Consider the following 19,896-nt stretch of genomic DNA (forward strand, 5'->3'; position numbering starts at 1 on the left):
GTCTCACTCTAGCCCAGGCTCACCTGGAATTCACTATGGAGTCTCAGGGTGGCCTCGAACTCACAGTGATCCTCCTACCCCTGCCTCCCTAGTGCTGGGATTAAAGGTGTGTGCCACCACCCCCAGCTAATTTATTTCATTTCATTTCATTTCATTTCATTTCATTTCATTTCATTTCATTTCATTTCATTTATTAGAGAGAGACAGGGGAAAGAGGCAGGCAGAGAGAGAAAGAGAGAGAGAGAGAGAGAGAATGGACACACTGGGGCATCTAGCTATTGCAAATGAATTCCAGATGCATGTGCTACTTTGTGCCTCTGGCTTTCCTGGGTACTGGGGAGTTTAACAGGTTCTTGCGCTCTGTAGGCAAGCGCCTTAGCCGCTAAGCCATCTCTCCAATCCACTCTCCCCTAATTCTTGGTCTTTGATTTGACCCCTTCAGTATCTAGTTAATAATGTGAATAATGTGGACTGTAATCTTTTTTAAAAAGATTCTTTTGTTTATTTATTTATATGAGAGAGATTGAGAGTTTTTAAAAGAGGCAGAGAGAGAGAGAAAGAGAATGGGTGCACCAGGGCTTCCAGCCACTACAAATGAACTCCAGATGCATGCACCCCCTTGTGCATCTGGCTAATGTGGGTTCTGGGGAATTGAGCCTCGAACTGGGGTCCTTAGGCTTCACAGGCAAGCGCTTAACCACTAAGCCATCTCTCCAGCCTGACTGTAATCTTTCTGTCGTGCTGATGAGGAAACTGTGGTTCCCAGTGAGCCTGAGGAGACCAGAACCAAGTCCGAGGGTGGGGCTTGCTGATTTCTTCTCCAGGTTTTGTCAAGCAGGGCTGGGGGCCGGTGCCGTGGGGGGTCTTAGTAAACAAACAAAACTAGAAGCCTCCCCATGAGTTGCCCTCACCTGTCTCTGTGTGTAAACCCGGTATGACAACCTCAAGCCAGCAGTGGCTTGTGGTGGTCCTGAATGCACGCCAGGGTCCCCACCCAGACACATCTTCAAACCCTGCCCTCTGGGCCTTCCCTGTCTCTGTGTCGCCCACATCTGACTCCTGTCACGCACACAGCAGAAAATTCACCCAAGATCCCCGAGGCGTCACACACCCGCACCACTGTCTCCCAGGACCCTTTCTCAGACGGAGGAAGATGGGAAGCCAGCTGTTGGGGGGAGCCGTCAGGGGGCCCGGCAAGCCTGTGGAGTCTGGGCTGTCATGGGGTCCTGAAATGCTCACGTGACCCCTCCCCCCCGCCAGCAGCCCCCTCACCCACGGTCTTTGCTGCCCGCAGGTGTCTGCGCACCTCAAGCTGCAGGAGAAGGACGAGGGCAGGAGGGAGATGGTAAGTGCCATGCTTCGCCCGAGGCGGTGTGGGCAGTGTGCGCCGGGGTGGACTCCTCTCTCCTGGCTTTCGTCGCTTCATTTTGCTGCCTTCTCTTTGGGTGTGTTTCGTGAAGGGCTGTGTCAGCATGTGCCGGGGTCCAGGAGACATGGCTCTAGGGCCACTGTGGCGGTGTAGGCATTCAGGTCCAGTAGTCGGCAGCCTGGGCCTGCGCTGGCCAGAAGATGCCGATCTGAAGTTTAGGCCAAGGACCGCCACCTCCATTGTTTAATACACTTCAGATGAAAACTGTTTCTCATGAAACTGACAATGGCAATGGTTAGTCATTGGTTTAAAAATAACCACCCCCCCCACCCACACATCCTCACATGGAGAATTTGGGTACTTATATTATTAACCAGCATTTTAAAAAGAAAGTAAACAAGATTCCTGCAGATCTGAGACTTCTTCCCTTTTGGCAGTTGTTCTGCCTCCTTGGGCCCAGAAGGCAGGGAGGGATACAGGCTGGCAGACCCACCGGAAGCCCCAGGAGGCTTCACTGGGAGAGTGACCAGTCTGGTTTTATTCACCAAGAGAAGTTCAGCTGGTCTCCTTTAAAAAAAAGAAAAGAAAGAAATGAGTTCCAGCCGGGCGTGGTGGTGCGCGGCGCCTTTAATCCCAGTACTCTTGGGAGGCAGAGGTAGGTGGATCGCCACGAGTTTGAGGCCACCCTGAGATTACGTAGTGAATTCCAGGTCAGCCTGGGCTAAAAGTGAAACCCTACCTCGAAAAACCAAAAAAAAGAAGAAAAGAAAGAAAAAGTGAGTTCCAGGCTGGAGAGATAGATGGCTTAGTGGTTAAGGTGTTTGCCTGCAAAGCCAAAGGATCCTGGTTTGACTCTCCAGAACCCATGTAAGCCAGATGCACAAAGCGGGCGCATGTGTCTGGAGTTTGTTTGCAGTGGTTGGAGGCCCTAGCATGCCCATTCTCTCTCTCTTTGCCGATTTCTCTCAAATAAAAATAAAATATATTTTAAAACACAAGTTCTTTGGGGAACTTTGTTTTGTCTCACTTTGTCCTTATGAGAAGAGGCGATCAAGACACAGACCCACACAGAGAGGGATGGCCACTGCGGACCGACAGAGAAGTTGTCGTCAGAAGCCAAGGAGTCAAGAGGGACCAGCACTGCCCACACCTTGACCTTAAACTTCTGCCCACCAGAACTCTGAGGTGGTATTTATACTGTTTAAGCACTCAGTTTGGCACACTTTGCCCAGCAGCCTGAGCTGACTCAAATCACGTAAACAAACATTGAGAAGACAAAAGAAAGGCCTGGCCTGCGGCAGGAGGGAAGATGAGATGTCCGACTACGGCAAGCCAAGGAGCCTGAAATGACCCATGCCAATAAACAAGAGGCCTCCCCTCCTTGGTCTGAGGTCTGTCCTAGCATCTCTGTCCCCATGGTCCCTCTTCCACCAGTGAGGATAGAATCGGAGGCAGGAACAGGACTCCCAAGAGCCACAAGTGCCAGGAGACAAAGGTATTTCTTTCATTTAGAGAGCAGAAATGGCTTCCCAGAGCAGCCAGAAGACGGTGGCCCAAGAGCTACTTCCCATACCTGCTCACACCTGTCCTCCAGCCTCCCAAGTTCCATGAGGGTCTGGTGTGCCATCTAGCTTCGGATTCAGATGCCCCACAAATGACACACAGGCCCCTTCACACGACTGCCACCAGGCGAAGTGACAAGCTGCGGAGTCCCCATGGAGATGCTGATCCTGGGTGTGGGAGAGACTTGGGCTCTCCAGAGAGTGAACAGCTGGGGAAGAGAGGTTTGTCTCTTGGGCCCAAGCCAATCACCCAAGGTCGGAGCTGACTAAGGACTCACACAATGTGGGGCCAAGCAGATGGGCGGGTGGTTAACTGTGCACAGAAGGTCTTGTAAAGGAAGCAGGGTTGAGCCTGTGGGACCCCTTTGACCCTGAACTCCCAGGATTGCCCCCTCCCCCTCCCCCTCCCCCTCCCCATGCAAGGTAGCTCAGCTTCCGCCTGCCCTGCTCCTCCACCCTCAAACTAAGCTCCCATTTGTAACTTGGGAGGTGAAGCCAGGCCCCAGCTTTTCAGCATATGAACTGCATGGCAGGTTTCCAAGTCTTTTTTTTTTTTCTTCCAAATATTTATTAACAACTTCCATGATTATAAAAAATACCCCCATGGTAATACCCTCCCTCCCCCTTCTTTCCCCTTCGAAATTCCATTCTCCATCATACCCCCTCCCCATTTCAATCAGTCTCTTTTTTAATTTTGATGTCATGAGGTCTCCATGTCTCTGAGCGCCATAGAACTTATGTGAGTGTAGAACGGAGGCTAGGGACTGTCGCCTGTCAGCTGTGACTCTGGCCAGCCTTCCCCATTGTAGTTCAGGGTGGGGGGTGGGTGCTTTAGTGGGCTCCAACTAGATGATTCGAGGCCTCTGAGAAGTTCAGCACAGTGAACTTGGCCAGTCAGGCCGTTGGCCTCTCATGCCAACTTTGCTTTTGATGTCATCTGGTACCTTGAGAATCCAGATTCCAGCCTCTCATTGAGTGGCCAGTCAGGGCCTCAGGAGGACCTAGGGGGCTCATCCTGAACCCTGCTGCAGGAGTATATGATGTCACGTTTTGGGACAAACAAGCGGCCTCTTGGGAGGCGTCAGACAGGCCTCTCACATGTGTGTATCACCTCCACCAGCCTGGCCCTGACACAGCCAGACCCTGACTCCTTCAACCATGGTCTCTGGGCTGAGCGCCACAGTGACCCATCCCCACAGGACCAAGATGGCATGTTCTACATGCATCTCCTACCAGAGGCCCCACTACCTGACCCTCTTCAGTGCTGAGCACAATTCCAGCCCCCCGCAAAGATCCCATCACAGGATTGCCTCAAGGACGGAGCGAACTGTGGGCTCTGAACCCTGACTCATTTCCTGCCAGCCCCCATGGCACCTCAGTGGAAGCTGTTTATAGCCGATGGAAGTCCAATGACGTGGAATGTTCTAGCAGGTAGTGGAATGTGGTGTTCACAACCAGCTTCGTTTCCCAGAAAAGGCGCCTTGGCCCTGGGGAGCCCCTTGCAGCCACTTCCTCAGGAGACAAGTCACCATAGGCCCATGTGGGGCTGCTGAGGCCGTTTCTGGACCCCAAGGCCCCAGGAGGACTTGAGTTACAAGCAGTCATGGGAGAGTTTTGTTTTCTTGTTTAGGAAGACATACATAAATAAATGATCCCATTGCTCGTTGTTTCTGACGGCCTTTAGGACTAAAACAACCTGTGTGGAGTCCCTTCTGAGACAGGACTGGAGACGGGGCCAGACCTGGTGGTGTGGAACTAACTGTGGGCTCTGCAGGCAGAAGGACGGCTGCCAACTGTTTCCAGATTCCCCTCCACAAGGGAAAGGGGCTTTACTTGTGTGTGGAATGCCCCCAGAGTGGACAACCCCAGCCACACCTGCAGGGCCAGCCACCTATTCTGGAAGCCTGAAACCTTTGCCGTGAAACTTACTGTGGCGCCACAGTGACCCATCCCCACAGGACCTAGATGGCATGTTCTACATGCATCACATGCCAAAAAAACACGCAAAAGTGCTAGAAAGAGTAGCCTGTCCCCCACTGTGGCCCCACAGCACCAGCCCCTTTCCAGCCAGCCACACCGAAGCTGCTCCTGGGTTGACATCCCTGTCTGAAGCACAGCATTCCAGAAGGAGTCAGCGGTGCTGGGCCGAAGGCATCAGCGAGGAGAGGCAGACCAGGATTCGAACCCAGGCCTCTGACCCAGTGCCAACCTGCTCTGGCTTATCCAGCAGCAGTGCCCTGGTTGGATCTACCACCAAAGCTGCACTCTTGTACTGACGACGTATAAATAATTCAAAAGTTCAGAGTGGAAATTTTCTTCCTCCTTGAGTTCCTCCGCCTTTTGAATGACCTCATCTCCCCAGAGAAGCTGCTGGCCTTGGTCTTCTCACGACAGCCATCAGGGGTTGGCTGCCGCACGCTGTCCTGCCAGGGCTGGAGATGAGGCGGGGTGAGTTCTGGAGGGAACACCGGAGTGGCTGGCCTCCCAGGACAGAAGCCTGGTGGAGAGGTCGTACCTGGCCCATCCTCCACCGTCCAGGGTCCTGCTCCTGAGGAAACACCAGTGGAGACCCGGCGCCGTCATGGAAGCCGGCCCCATACTGGCCGGTGCTGCTCACCACCCCCAGCCAATCACAGGGCTCTGCGTGCGAGCTGTCTCTTCGCTGCCCTCGATCCTCATCCCATTGGCCAGGCGCTGGATGGCCCCTGGGTCGGTCACGATGGGGCTATTCACTGCCCTGTGCACAGTTCAAGAGTCTGGCTTGGCCGGCCGTGGTGGTGCACGCCTTTAATCCCAGCACTTGGGAGGCAGAGGTAGGAGGATCACTGTGAGTTCGAGGCCACCCTGAGATGACCACAGTGAATTCCAGGCCAGCCTGGGCTAGAGGGAGACCCTACCTTGGAAACCCCCCCCCCCAAAAAAAAGAGTCTGGCTTGCGTGGCACCCTTGGAACCTGCAGGGGCTATGCTCCTGCATTTCATGTGATGAATAAAACTGTGGGTGGTGGCTGTCTAGGATTATACTCTTGCTGTGACCCAAGGGCTCCTCCAGACACTTTGCAGTCACTGTTGCATTTAGTGGTCAGTGACCCTTTGCACTGGTCACTGACATGATCATTCATCCACTTATGTGCCCATTAATCCGTCTTCTGATAAAATATTTATAGGGTACTTGCCCTGTACTGGGTGCTGGGCTAAGCTTAGAAGTTTAAGATGGTGCCAGGTCACCAGCCAAAGGCCAAGTGAGGCCTCCACAGTGCTTCTTGTCCCTGGGCATCAGTGGCCCTGGTTAGTCATGATTGTGGCTTGGAGGTAGTGCCTGCCACTCACATTGGGCAGCCCTGTCTTACAGTGCCCTGTGTGTGAGCTGGCAGGGTGTGCCCAGCAGGGAGGGCTCCCTGCGGGGCTCTGCACATGACCCCGGTAGTCATGAGGTTGGGAGAGATCTCATTCTAATGGGGACTCTGGTTCCGTTGTCTCCAGGTCAAGGAGATCTTGACAGCCCTGGGTTTGCTGTCTTGCGCCAACATACGCACAGGGAGCCTATCCGGAGGCCAGCGGAAGCGGCTGGCCATCGCTCTGGAGCTGGTCAACAACCCTCCGGTCATGTTCTTTGATGAGCCCACCAGGTAAGCCACAGCAGCTAGGCTAATGACCAGGAGAAGCAGGGGAGAGCCCTTCCCAGAGTCCACTTCCAGGGTTTTAAAGGTGCCACTACCATCCTAATGTGGCCTTTGGGGGAGGGGCTGGTTGTGAGGGACCGACCCTTCTACTGTGGGTGGCAAGACGGAGGGACCGGCTGACCTCTCTCCCCACGCCCTCAGGGACATGCATGTGCTTAGACCACGCGCCTGCCCATTGAAAGTGGAATAGGGTGTGGGGGACGCATCCCTTCCCAACGTCCACTTCTCCCGTGGTATCAAGTGAAGGCCAGGGCTGCAGGCCCCTGTGAGAAAGGAACCTGATGTCCCGTGTTCTGGAAACACTGTGCATGTTAGCGCTGCTGGTTCAGAGAAGCCCATGTAAACAGACCCCACCTCAAGTGGCTCACGGGCTCTCTCTGCCCATGTGAGCCCCGACTCCTGTCTTGAACATACATTTGGGCCGCGGGGGGGGGGGGACATTAGTCTAGAATCCCAACCCCGGAGCCCAGAACCAGTGAGTCCAGAGTTGCCCAGAGGAGGAGCAGAAGCAGGGCGGGCCAAGTGGTGCTGAGGAAGGCGGGGAGAGGCGAGAGGTTACCGAGGACTGACTGGTACTGGCCGAGCCCCCAGCGAGCCTCAGAGTACAGGCTCCCCTTGAAAGGCACCGATATGCCCCGAAAACCAGCAGTGGGGGTGAGCCCTGGCCCCGGCCACTCCACCACTGTCCTCTGACAGTCCTCCAGTGGACTTAGGAGTGGGGCACTTCACCACTGACCTCCGTGTCCCATTGGTCACCTGAGAGGCTCAGCAACCTGCAGTTCTCCTGTCCCCTGCCAAGGACAGGACCCCTCCACCCCACTCCCAGTCCTTCAGGGTCTTGCAGGAGTGACACGAAGCACGCCCAGCCGCACCACTGAACAGAGCCTGACCTTGGGGGACACACATGAGGGTCCTGCACTGTGTCCTCCGTTGGTAGGGACCTCCCCGTCCTCCAGGCCCTGAGGCAGCAGGGCTGCCCGCCTCTCACGGTGTTCTTCACCCACAGTGGCCTGGACAGCGCCTCCTGCTTCCAGGTGGTGTCCCTGATGAAGGGACTGGCCCAGGGCGGCCGGTCCATCGTCTGCACCATCCACCAGCCCAGCGCCAAGCTCTTCGAGCTCTTTGACCAGGTATGTGGGCCCTTGCCCCTACCTAGACCCTTGACCTGGGTGCCCCTGACTTCCCACTCTAGGCGCCTCCTCCTCAGACTCCCAGATAGACCACGCCAGCCTGGGCAAATGACAGCCTGGATCCTCACGCTTTCTGTTAGTTCCCCATGTGACTGACTGACTGGCTGTTTGGCTGGCTTGGTGGCTGGCTGGCTGGCTGACTAACTGATGACTGACTGACAGGTTGGATGGCTAGTTGACCAACTGACTGGCTGGTTGAATGGTGACTGATTGACTAGGGGTTTTGGAACCTCGGTTATTTACAGAGGAAGCCTCGGCTGATGCCATTTTCTTTCTTCCTTTTTGCCAGCTTTATGTCCTAAGTCAAGGGCAGTGTGTGTACCGGGGAAAGGTCTCGAATCTTGTGCCATATCTGAGGGATTTGGGTCTGAACTGCCCCACATACCACAACCCTGCAGATTTTGGTAAGTGAATCCTTGGCCAGCTGGAAGGAAACGAGAGTCTCTCCCTGTCCCCATCTTGTATGCTCCACTTTGACTGAGCCTAAAGTTAGGAATTATTAGACTGTTTTACAAATGGCTCCAGTCTCAACATTTATAGAGAATTACGGGGAGACCCCTCTTCCAGGAGGATGTGTACGGTGGCCAGGCTGTGCCCTAGGCCTTGCCCTCTGTCTGAGCCCTTCCTTCTCTGAGGACACCAGTCCCTATATCCTTAGAGCCTCCCCTCCTTCCAGGGTCCGTGACTAATTCCCTGCAGAGATCCCGCTGCCCAAGGTCACTCAGGTGGACATCTCTCCTCCTTGGCTTACCTGCCTCCAGCTTTTCTCCCACAGTCTCATTTGGCCACAGAGCACTCAGGGCTTTATGTTACGCCCCAGATTGTGTTGGCGCAGGGGCGGAGGGGTGGGCACTGGTCCTGGACGCAGGCGAGGGGCGAGGAAGACCGCCGCTTAGGGGGCAGACCGGGAGATGTTTTAAAACCACAGGAAGCATCTGGTCTGGAGATGGCTTATTCCTTTGCAAGGGAGGAGGAGAAAGGGCAAGGGATGGATGGGTACTTCTGAGCTGGGAAGGAGGGGTGGGAATGCAGAGGAAGGGGCAGTGGAGGAGGAGGACTGTAGTGCATGACCTGGATGTGGGGGGTCACTGAGATGAGGGTGCCTCCTACGGGCAGGCGAGGGGCTTTGGCATGTAGGGTGGGATGAGCCACATGGGGGGCTTGAAGTCACCACTATACCATGGCGCTAGGAATTCCTGGGAGCTGTGGGTGATGCTTTTCCCGGTGACCCTGAGGTGTCCTGGTGACATCTGGTAGCCCGGTGCCAGCTCCATAAAGAAGGTGGCTGGCCTTGACACAGGAAGGGGGCCAGGGAAGACGGGGTCTTTCGACATCAGCAGGATGGCATTGGGGTCGTGGAGGGAGGAACAGGCAGCTCGGGTGGAGAACACTGAGCTCTCTGGACAGCCGGGAGCTGCTGTCACCCCGGAGCAGGAGTCAGAGCCGGACCAAGCAAGTGTGGAGGCGGGGAGGGAGGTGGCGATGGAGAAAGAGAGCAAGGGGGATGGCCAGGGGAAGAGCTGCTCCCTGGGCTGGGAGGCCTGTGGGAGTGGTCCCCTGCCTCAGGGCCCTTGGGGTAGTAGGCCTCTGTAAGGGACTCTTCCTCCGTGGTGCATTCATCACCCCGACACGCACACGCTTAGCTCTTTCTAGAGGACCCCTTGCTTCCTCCTGCTTGTCGCCAGGCCCCAGCCTGGGGTCAGCCCAGAGGACACTGGGTGGTCATGCGGCAGATGCTTAAGCTCCTTCCCTCTCGGGCTAAGTACCAGCACCACACACGTCTGTACTTCCGGTCTCCTGACACCGTTCGCGGCTTGCTGGGAACTGAGAGAGAACACCAGTCAATAAATTACTCTGCATCTGCCATTGAAGTCCTCAGGTGGCCCTGTGGCTCGTTAAAACATTCCTGGTTGGGATGGACAGATGGCTTAGCAGTTAAGGCACTTGCCTGTGAAGCCTAAGGACCCAGGTTCGATTCTCCAGGTCCCTCATAAGCCAGATGCACATGGTGAATGGTGACACATGAGTTTGGAGTTCGTTTGCAGTGGCTGGAGGCCCTGGTGTGCCCATTCTCTCTCTCCTTGTCTCTCCCTACCCCTCTCTCTGTCTCTAATAAATAGATAAATAAAATCTTTTCAAAAATTCCCACTGCAATATGTGGATCCTAGCTACAGATGATTGGGCTTCTGCGTGAGAAGGAAAATACTTAGTAGCAGAGGCCAGTAAGTTAAAAAGGATACATAAAGGGAAGAGAAAGGAAGGGAGGAGGGTACTTAATAGGTTGGTATTGTATATATGTAAGTAGAATAATTGAGATGGGGAGGTAATATGATGGAGAATGGAATTTCAAAGGGGAAAGTATGGGGGGAGGGAGGGCATTACCATGGGATATTTTTTACAATGATGGAAAATGTTAAGAAAAATTAAATAAATATTAAAAAAATTCCCGTACGCCGGGCGTGGTGGCGCACGCCTTTAATCCCAGCACTCGGGAGGCAGAGGTAGGAGGATTGCCATGAGTTCAAGGCCACCCTGAGACTACAGAGTTAATTCCAGGTCAGCCTGGACCAGAGTGAGACCCTACCTCGAAAAACCAAAAAAAAAAAAAAAAAAAAAAAAAAATTCCCACTGCAGTAAAGACTGCCACTGAAGGATACAGACTTGTGGTGCCCGTCAGCGCCATGGCACGTCCTTCCAGGAGCTCAGTCTGACCCCACTCTCTGTGTCTCTGCAGTCATGGAGGTGGCATCTGGTGAGTACGGTGATCAGAACAGCCGCCTGGTGAGAGCTGTACGGGAAGGCATGTGCGACTCTGACTTCAAGAGGGACCTGGGGGGTGACGCTGAGGTGAACCCTTTCCTGTGGCACCGGCCCACTGAGGAGGTAAAGAGGGTGAGTGTTGAAGGGGGGAGGGAACGAGATGATGCGGTGGGCGTGCGGCTCACCCAGCCCCTCCTGCACTCGCCCTCAGGACTCGGCCTCCATGGAGGGCTGCCACAGCTTCTCAGCCAGCTGCCTCACCCAGTTCTGCATCCTCTTCAAAAGGACCTTCCTCAGCATCATGCGGGACTCGGTAAGGGCGCCTCGGCCTTCTCCAGGGCCCATTTCCCCACCACCTCCTCCAGAGCACGTGTCAGGGTTGCTTCCCCCGACCCCCCGTTGCCCTCAGTCAGCTGTCACTGCTGTAACAAAGCCCCCCCAGTCAGTGTCCACAGCAGTCACTGTGTGTCTTGCTGGTGGGGTGGGGGGCAGCTTGCCTCCATCTGTCTTCTCATAAGGCTTCTGGCTGTGGACATCATGCGGTCACTTGTGTTCACATCCACCAGCCAGAACAATCCCAGTGACTGAGCTAGGACAAGGGGAGCGTATTTCTCTTCCAGAAGATCATTGCAAGGCGGAGGGAGCGGGGGTTGGACGATCTATACAGGCAGGGAGACAGTGAGTGAAGGAGGTTTGGTAACATCCATGGGTTCAGAGGACACTCGGGGGCCTGCTTGGGAGAGACTGGACATACAGTGTGGCCTCAGGGGCCCAAATTGGAAGACACTTCACTCACAATAAGGGCTCATGCTTACAACACCCTGAGCCATTGGTCCACAGTAGGGCCTCCAGAAGAACCTGGTCCCCACCATCACTGTCGCCTTGGGAGGGAGACCTCTTTGTGTGCCAGGCTTGAAGAGAATGCAACAAAACAGGAATTTCATTTTTAAAAATTTTTAAAACTTTCTTTGGAGCTGGGCGTGGTGGCACACACCTTTAATCCCAGAACTTGGGAGGCAGAGGTAGGAGGATCGCCATGAGTTCGAGGCCACCCTGAGACTACATAGTGAATTCCAGGTCAGCCTGGGCTAGAGTGAGACCCTACCTGAAAAAAACCAAAAAAAAAAAAAACAAAACAAAAACTTTATTTGTATTTATTTATTTGAGAGAGAGTGAGAGAAACAGAGAAAGAGGCAGAGAGAGAATGGGTGTGCCAGGGCCTCCAGCCACTGCAAACGAACTCCAAACACATGCGCCCCCTTGTGTATCTGGTTAACATGGGTCCTGGAGAGTTGAACTGGGATCCTTTGGCTTTGCAGGCAGACACCTTAACTGCTAAGCCATCTCTCCAGCCCCAAAACAGTTATTTCAGCTGCAGCACAGGCTTGCTGTGAGGTATGTGCATGTGCGTGTGCATGCACGTGTGTGTGTGCGTGTGTGTATGTGTGTGTGTGTGTGAGAGAGAGAGAGAGAGAGAATGAGAGAGAGAGAGAGAAGGGCTCAACCTTCTTAGGATGAAATGGAAGTGGACCATGAGGTCTGCTGATCCAGTAATCAGGGTCTGATGCCTCCAGAGACCTTGGTCTCCTGGGTAAGAGCTGTTTCTGCCCTCAGGTCCTGACCCACCTGCGGATCACCTCGCACATTGGGATCGGCCTCCTCATTGGCCTGCTCTACCTGGGCATCGGCAATGAAGCCAAGAAGGTCTTGAGCAACTCCGGCTTCCTCTTCTTCTCCATGCTGTTCCTCATGTTCGCCGCCCTCATGCCCACCGTTCTGACCTGTGAGTGTCACCTCGCACCACCCCTGAGGCCACGCCTCAACCATGCATGACTTTTCCAAACACCACCCCATGTTTTGATGTTTCAAATTCCATCTCGTGAAGGCCAGTTTTGATTGCACTGACTGTTGGATGCGAATACGCTGTGCTTAGTCCAAACGGCCAGATCCCTAATGGAAGACAGCTGAGCCCGGTGGCAATTTCCCAGGTTGCTAACCAGGAGACCCCCGAGTGCTGCGGCTTAGGCACAGTTCAGCTGTCTGGGTAGGCTGGGCTGGCTGGCCGACTTTGGGCACTGTGGGCTGCCGAGGAGCAGAGCAGCAGATGCGCAGACACCCAGCATGCACACCTCCCCTGCAAGGCTCCCAGAGCCACCGTGTGTTTCTGAGAGCAGCTTGTGGAATCGACCCATGGGAAGGGTTGATGGCAAGAGAGTCGGCTAGCCTAGTAGGGAACGGGACGGATCATGAGCGCTCCCCACCAGCCACGGGGAGGAAGGTCCAGGTCCTCCTCACAGACACACCCCACTCCCTTTCTGCACGTGGTCACTCCTCAGTGACAGACACAGCTGGTGGATTTTGACAGACTAGTGAAACACTTCATCTTTTTTTTTTTTTTTTTTTTTTTGCTCCAAGTACCGGAGTTTGGGGAGGTAGGTCCCCATGGTGGCATGAGCCAGAACCACTGTCATCTGTTTGAATGTCTGTCTTGCTGGCGGCGCCCACTGACCCCTTTCTTTTGCCTTTCAGTTCCCCTGGAGATGGGCGTCTTTCTCCGGGAACACCTGAATTACTGGTATAGCCTGAAGGCCTACTACCTGGCCAAGACGATGGCCGATGTCCCCTTTCAGGTGCGTGTTGCAGGTGACTTTGAAGAGGTGGCAGGAATTTGCACGCCACGGCGCTGGGTGGGAGACATGGGCTGCACTAGGGGCTCTGCCAAGGGGGCATCCTGATCTGAGGATCCTGACAGTGCCACGGGTAAAGGCAGGCTCTGGGAACTGAGGGAGTGGCGAGGGGTGGCTGCCCACATGCTGGCACTGCGGAGCTGGGCCCATGGACACGTGCACTGTGCTTGCAGAGCTGGGGACACATGTGCTCTGTGCTTGCAGATCATGTTCCCCGTGGCCTACTGTAGCATTGTCTATTGGATGACGTCCCAGCCGTCCGATGCGGTCCGCTTTGTCCTGTTCGCGGCTCTGGGCACCATGACCTCACTCGTGGCCCAGTCCTTGGGCCTGCTGATCGGAGCCGCCTCCACCTCCCTGCAGGTACCAGCTGGGGAAACGCTGAGCACCGGGTCCCCTTCTCCATCTTGGTCTGAGGAGGGGCTCCCTGACACCCCCCATGTTCATATGCGTGGGTGCACATGTGCAGGTGCAGAGCTGACTGCCATGTCCCCCTTCCCAGAGCTCCCTGTTTCCAGCTAGCCTGGCCACTTTGCCCCAGGACTCCCCTGTCTCTCTCTCCCAAGTGCAGGGATTACAGATGGACTGCCACGCACGCTTGGGATTTGTGTGGGCTCTGGGGACCTGAACTCTGGTCTTCATGCTTTTTGTGCTATGTTGGCTTCCAGCTCCTCCCTTCCTTAATTCTGACTGAGACTCCCAGGTTGCTCTTGAGGGAAGGAATGGCATTGCCCTAAGAGGCAGGGATGGCACTCTCACAGTGGAGAGCACACAGCAGCTATCCTTACACTATGCACGTGGGCCTAACAGGACACTCTGTGGTGCTTTCTAAACCTCTTGGACGCTCAGTGGTGGACAACTGCCCCCCACCTCCCCCCAAGCCTCACTGCCAGCCCTTGCTCACTGGGAAGTACGTTGCACCCCTGCCCCCAGCTGCCAAGCCCACAGAGTCTCTGCAGTATTGTCACCTCTGTGGCTCCAGGACACTTGGGCCCACCCTGTCCTTACAAACCAAAGCTCAGCTTGTGGAAGGTGCACCCAAGGGCCTTGAGATCCCACACCCAATGTATGCTTCCAGCTCCTGGGTGCCATGTACTCCACAGCTCATCGCCAGGGTCCCCAACAGCAGCGGCTCTGCCCAGCAGCCAGAGCCTGGGGTCCTCACCCCTGGAGACGTAGCTATGGTTATCTGCTCAGAAAGGCGAACCCCAGAGAAGATGCTGGGTCACAACACCCCACAGCCAGCCGTGAGGACTGGCATCTGTCACCCCACCCCCCCAAGTTTCTGTCCACCTGTCCTTTGGTCCCCAGCCTTGCTGTGCTAGCGAATGGCTCTTGAGTGTGCCCTCTGTGACCCCACAAAGCAGTCAGACTGCTCCTCTGAGCCCACCGCACCGCTCTCACAGTCAGCTCAGGCGTGGCTCTCCCTCCCCGGCTGACTTCTTCCTGGTTCCCTCACAGCGCACCATGTCCTGACCCCTGCTCAGCGGGCGGTTCCCACTCCCACATTCCTGCCCAGCACCTCCTTCACTGCTGAAGCTCGTGGGTTCACCTGTGTCCTAGCGTAGAAGCCAGCCTGCCCCGGCCACCTATAAGGTTCCTTCCCCTGACAGCCATCTTCCTGAGGACAGTCTTGTTCTTACAGGACGTGATAGCCTGAGCCCCTGAAACCAACCTCCTACTCTACGAGGACTCCAGAAATCAGCTATTTCCTTCCTTCCTTCCTTCCTTCGTTCCTCCCTCCCTCTCTCCTTTCTCCTTCCTTCCTCCTCCCTTCCTTCTTTCCTTCCTTCCTTCCTTTCTTTCTTTTTTCTTTCTTTTAAGGTAGGGTCTCACTCTAGCCCAGGCTGATCTGGAATTCACTATGTAGTCTCAGGGTGGCCTTGAACTGACAGTGCTCCTCCTACCTCTGCCTCCCAAGTGCTCGGAGTAAGGGCTTGTGCCACCACGCCTGGCGAAATCAGCTATTTTCGTAGGTGGCTTCCTCCCCCCACTGGACCGCCGCCTCACAGGCTCAGACTCAAGCCGGACCCCTCGTCCCATAGTTGTTGGGCCCCAGGAGCTGTATCAACAGCACTAGTGGAGGGGGCTTAGATTCCCTTTACACTTCTGCTACGTGCACGTGTGCACACACGGCACACAGCACACAGTATTCTCAGAGGGTTGTTGCCATGTTAATCAAGAGCCACGTGTTGTTTGCGCCAAATCTCCCAGAGCCCACTCACCCGTAAGGAGAAGAGCCCAGCGCCCACCGTCCTCAGAGAAGTGTGACTCACTCCATCAGGTCCTGGCCAGGGAGGGCTGATGCTTGCTGGCCATGTGCCGGGCTCTGTCCTTAGCACTCAGGGGCGGCCCTGGGGTGAGGTAGCAGGACACTGGGGGATCTAGGGGATCCCCTGGAGTCCCTACTTGTCAGGATTTGGTGGCAGCATCCTCACATCCAGATGTGACCTAAGAGAGGTGACCATACCTGATTGTCAGCTCCTGGGACAGCTGCCCACTGCTCACTAACCCTCTTCCGACAGCCTTTCCCAGGGGCCACCAGCCTCTGCTGCCAGTGGGTGCTGGCCCTATTGTTTAGTGACTTCCTCATCTGGGGCCCGTGGGCTCCGCCGCAGGAGAGGAGCCTTGGGGCCCTGCCTGTGAGCTTCCTCAGCCACCATCCTGACCCTGACCAGCGAGACTGCGGTCCTTTGGAGGACTCTTTCCAGCTGATGGGGACTGTCCTCGGGGCTGCCCACGCGGGAAGTTGGGTGTGTTCTCTCCTGACCCTCCACTGAGCTCTGCTTGTGTTCCTGCCTCCCCCCCCCCAGGTGGCGACATTTGTGGGGCCCGTGACAGCCATCCCCGTGTTACTCTTCTCGGGGTTCTTCGTCAGCTTTGACACCATCCCCACGTACCTGCAGTGGATGTCCTACATCTCCTACGTCAGGTACCTGCAGAGTCGCAGGGCAGGGCTCGGGCTCAGGAGGGAGACAGACCGAAGGAGGGATTGCTGCTAGTGGAAGAGCGCCTCAGAGTCCCTTTCTCTGGTTTCCTCTGAGGCTGGATGACCAGTACCGTGTGTTTTTCTTAGTTCTGTATGCCCCACCTCGCCAGAGGGCACACACACACACATGCACACACACCAAGGACCAAGTGAACACCACGGACTCATACCCTGAGGACACCAGGGCACATCCTCATATTCTGGGTGTTTCCAGGCTACCCAGGGAAAAGCGCTAACTGATTCTAGTTATAAACCCTAATGAGACAAGCAGGGGAAAAATACCCCATCTCTGGAACGTCCCAGTCTCCTGGAACAAAAGTATTTCAGTGCCTGGGGGGCCCCTGGGCTGTCGGGAGTCCTCCCTCTGCCGAGTGGCTCTGGGCAAGCAGGCCCTTCCCTGGGCAGTGTGGTCTGTACCGTCCCATCCCCCACCCCCACCCCCACATCAGCCACAGCCACTTCCCCCTCCCGAGACACTATGATCCAGGCTGGGAACAAGCGCGGCTTTTCTAGAATGTCAGTTCAGACCCTGGTGTATTGTTCAGGAAAACAAGATGGACACAAAGCCCTTGTACAGAGTTTCAACAACCCGTGCGCTTGCCAATACCGGGAAACCGGAGACCAGCGTCTCTCTTCTGGAAATCGCTTCTTTTGTTCTGACATGACAAGGTGGACCAGAGAGGTTTCATTTAAACGCTCCAGTGTCCTTGCCAGGAGATCCAACCCACCGGTGTATCTTAACAGCAAAGAAGTGTGCAGGGTCGAAAGGAATCCAAGTGTTTTTTTTTTTTTTCAATTCATTTCATTCTGCCAGTGAACGAACACCTCCTGTTCACTCCATTTGGGTTTTCGCTGGTGGCCTTGAGGGAAACAAACTGGGCACAAGGGCAGTGAGGTTGGTCACGTGTCTTAGGAATATGTCAGGAAGTCAGGCAGCATTGTAGGAGCGGTGGAGACAACCGTGAGTCGGGAGAAGGTGAGGAGGGTGACCTTTGGTAACAAATGACCTTCACGCCTGGCTCTCTTCCTTAGGTACGGCTTTGAGGGCGTCATCCTCTCCATCTATGGCTTGGATCGGGAGGACCTGCACTGTGACATTGACGAGACGTGCCACTTCCAGAAGTCAGAGGCCATCCTGAGGGAGCTGGACGTGGAGAACGCCAAGCTCTACTTGGACTTCATTGTCCTGGGCGTCTTCTTCTTCTCCCTGCGCCTCATTGCCTATTTCGTCCTGAGGTACAAAATTCAGGCCGAGAGGTAAAACACCAGAGGCCAACAAGGAGGCAAAACAGACACACTGTGGCCGTGGGCCCTGCCGCGTGGGGGCAGCGCCCCTGCACCCGATGACAGAGACTCTCCCAACCGGGTCTAGAGCCGTGTCCGTCAGCGGCCAGCAGTGCTCGGCTTCTGTGTCCGGCCGGGTTGGAACTTCTTTCCACTCCCTTTTCTAGCTTTAACTAGGAAGACATAGGAAGGTTGGGGTTTTTTCACACACAGAATTTAAGCCACAACTGTGACCCAGCTGGGGTCAAGATGCTTCCTCAGTAAAACGCCTCCTGGAGTCCAGGTCCCATTGGTCCTGGACAGGGATGATAGCAACTTCTCGGTTGGTCCCTGGGGAGGTCGCCGTCCTGTCGCGAGGAAGAAAGTCCACGTGTGGAGACAGCGCGTTGTGACTGGTGTTTCGTCTTTCCGAAACTCGTCTCATTTCCGAGCCAAAGTCGATAGATCCCATTCATGTTGAGAAAACTGTTACCTTTTTAGTATTTGTTGAACACTTATTCAGGGTAAATGACGTACTTTGCTTAGAAATAGAAGGAATCCAAACCTTGTCTCAGAGCTGGGCTCAGACAGAAAGGTTAGTACAGGCTCTGGGTGAGGAGGAGAGACCGGGATGCCAGCCTCACAGGGCAGCAGAAACGGCTAAGAGCGCTGCCACGGTTCCGCGGGGGAGTAGGCCAGCCTTTCCCAGACCTTTTCTTTTCCATGAGCTACTTACATGGAGTAAAGTAGATGGTTTCTTCTTAGTTTCCTGGCTGCCTTCATTTTGTTTGAGAAATGTGTGGAAGATGACCCTGTTGATATTTCAAGGACCATTTTACCTTCCTCATGTGTCACCTCCACTCAGCCTAGAAAGCTAGCCGGGGACACTTCAGCTGGCCCCTGAGCTTTGGGACAGTGGCAAGGGACGAGCTGGCTGGGTGGGAAGGGAGGTGCCAATGGGCACCCTACTTAGGGAAATGCAACTGCTTTTGCCTTCCAGCCACCCATCATCCTGGAATCAGGGGTCTCCTGTGAAAGTCTGTATTTTTCTGTGGGCAGATCAGTGACCCTCCCTTGAGCCTCCGTTTGCTCATCTGTAACTAATTGCACTAGATCATGTTCAAGGTCATTTTCAGCCCTGACAGGTTCTGAGATTCCCCGGTTGTGGCCTTGAAGCTTTTTTTTTTTTTTTTTCTACTTATAGAGAGTGATCAGGGTCAGAGTCTTGGTTATGCCTGGATTGGCTTTTGAAAAATGTTTAGAGTATTTTATTTTTTTTTCACTCCTAGATCTCTTTTTAGAAAACAATGGAAATGCATATTAAAATGTAATTTTAAGTTTGCTTGTTCTGTACAAACATGACATTGCCTTCTAGATTCAGCTTTCAACCAGGGACACAGTTAGCCTTCATTAAAAAAAAATCTTCATTTAATTCAAGATAAGTGTAAGGCATCACACTCAGAGAGGGCATGCTTAGTGACAACCGGTGAACTATAGACTAAGAAAGAGAGGAAGTTTCATGACTGTATCTCAGAATTACACCGGATGAGGTCATTACCTAAAGGGCCAGTCCCCTCCCCGTTTGCACATGGTTTAGTGTGATGGGTTGTGGTTCCAACAAAGACATACATGCCAAGACCTGCCAGGGGTGGAGCTTTGGAGGGCCGACCATCTCCACTGCAGAACTGAGACTACAGGGCTATGTCTCAGATTCAGGGAGAAGCAGAGATTCCTCCAGAGCACATCCCTCCCCAGGAGCTGTGGAATCAACCCACGTTTCCCATTCCCACTATGAACAGATGGTCAGCACCCCTTCATAAATGAAGGTGCGGTTGGAGTCCTTCCAAGGGACAGAGCTCCAGCTTGGGTCGTGTGGGCTGGCGAGGTGGCCCTGTGGTGAAAGGTTGGAGTGCACGCGAAGGGGTGGCGGTCACCTCACTGGACAGTGTTGCTCACCGGCTCCGGCTGGCTTGAGGAAGGCTGAGGGCTGCACCAAGGGGCGCTACATCCTTGCCCCCTCGTAATGTGCCCCGGGTGCCCAGCTCTGCTTGCCACTTTAAGTGACGCAGATTTCCTGGTCGTTCTCCCCGCTTTCTGATTGAGGGTAGCATTCAGCTGCTGCTGCTGGTCTCTGCTGTGGTGAGGCAGTAGCTAGCAATGTGCTCCCTTCCCCAGGCGGAGATCCAGCCCAGGTGGCCCCTTAGCGAACTCCCAGCACTAAGGATGCAAACACTCCCTTCAAGCGGGTGGAGTTTTTCATCTGAAAGGAAGGATTGGAGCAAAAATAATAGGCCGCCCAGGCTCCTGGGCATTAGCAAGAGGTGAAAATGAAAGCCCAGAGATACCCCAGAGAGGTGGACGCGTAGCCCTGCCAAGATCCCGCTGGGCCAGATC

At 54.7% G+C, this 19,896-nt stretch overlaps 1 protein-coding gene across 5 annotated transcripts in view; it reads left to right on the forward strand.

The window, feature by feature from the left end:
• The window catches only part of Abcg1 (ATP binding cassette subfamily G member 1), a 68,390-nt gene extending 50,124 nt beyond the window's left edge, over positions 1 to 18,266 (forward strand). For 4 of the 5 annotated variants that reach the window (XM_045149450.1, XM_045149453.1, XM_045149451.1 and 1 more), the window contains 11 exons: positions 1,295 to 1,345; positions 6,414 to 6,559; positions 7,620 to 7,743; positions 8,093 to 8,207; positions 10,538 to 10,695; positions 10,775 to 10,876; positions 12,178 to 12,346; positions 13,093 to 13,193; positions 13,455 to 13,613; positions 16,064 to 16,182; positions 17,272 to 18,266. In XM_045149450.1, the coding sequence (XP_045005385.1) occupies positions 1,295 to 1,345; positions 6,414 to 6,559; positions 7,620 to 7,743; positions 8,093 to 8,207; positions 10,538 to 10,695; positions 10,775 to 10,876; positions 12,178 to 12,346; positions 13,093 to 13,193; positions 13,455 to 13,613; positions 16,064 to 16,182; positions 17,272 to 17,500 (1,473 nt within the window). In that variant the 3' untranslated portion in view covers positions 17,501 to 18,266. The remainder of the gene's footprint in view (positions 1 to 1,294; positions 1,346 to 6,413; positions 6,560 to 7,619; positions 7,744 to 8,092; positions 8,208 to 10,537; positions 10,696 to 10,774; positions 10,877 to 12,177; positions 12,347 to 13,092; positions 13,194 to 13,454; positions 13,614 to 16,063; positions 16,183 to 17,271) is intronic. The other variant, XM_004654497.2, reaches the window with a different exon arrangement.
• The last annotated feature ends 1,630 nt before the right edge of the window (positions 18,267 to 19,896 follow it).

The sequence above is a fragment of the Jaculus jaculus genome, chromosome 5, assembly GCF_020740685.1.
Source record: "Jaculus jaculus isolate mJacJac1 chromosome 5, mJacJac1.mat.Y.cur, whole genome shotgun sequence".
Lineage (NCBI taxonomy): Eukaryota > Metazoa > Chordata > Mammalia > Rodentia > Dipodidae > Jaculus > Jaculus jaculus.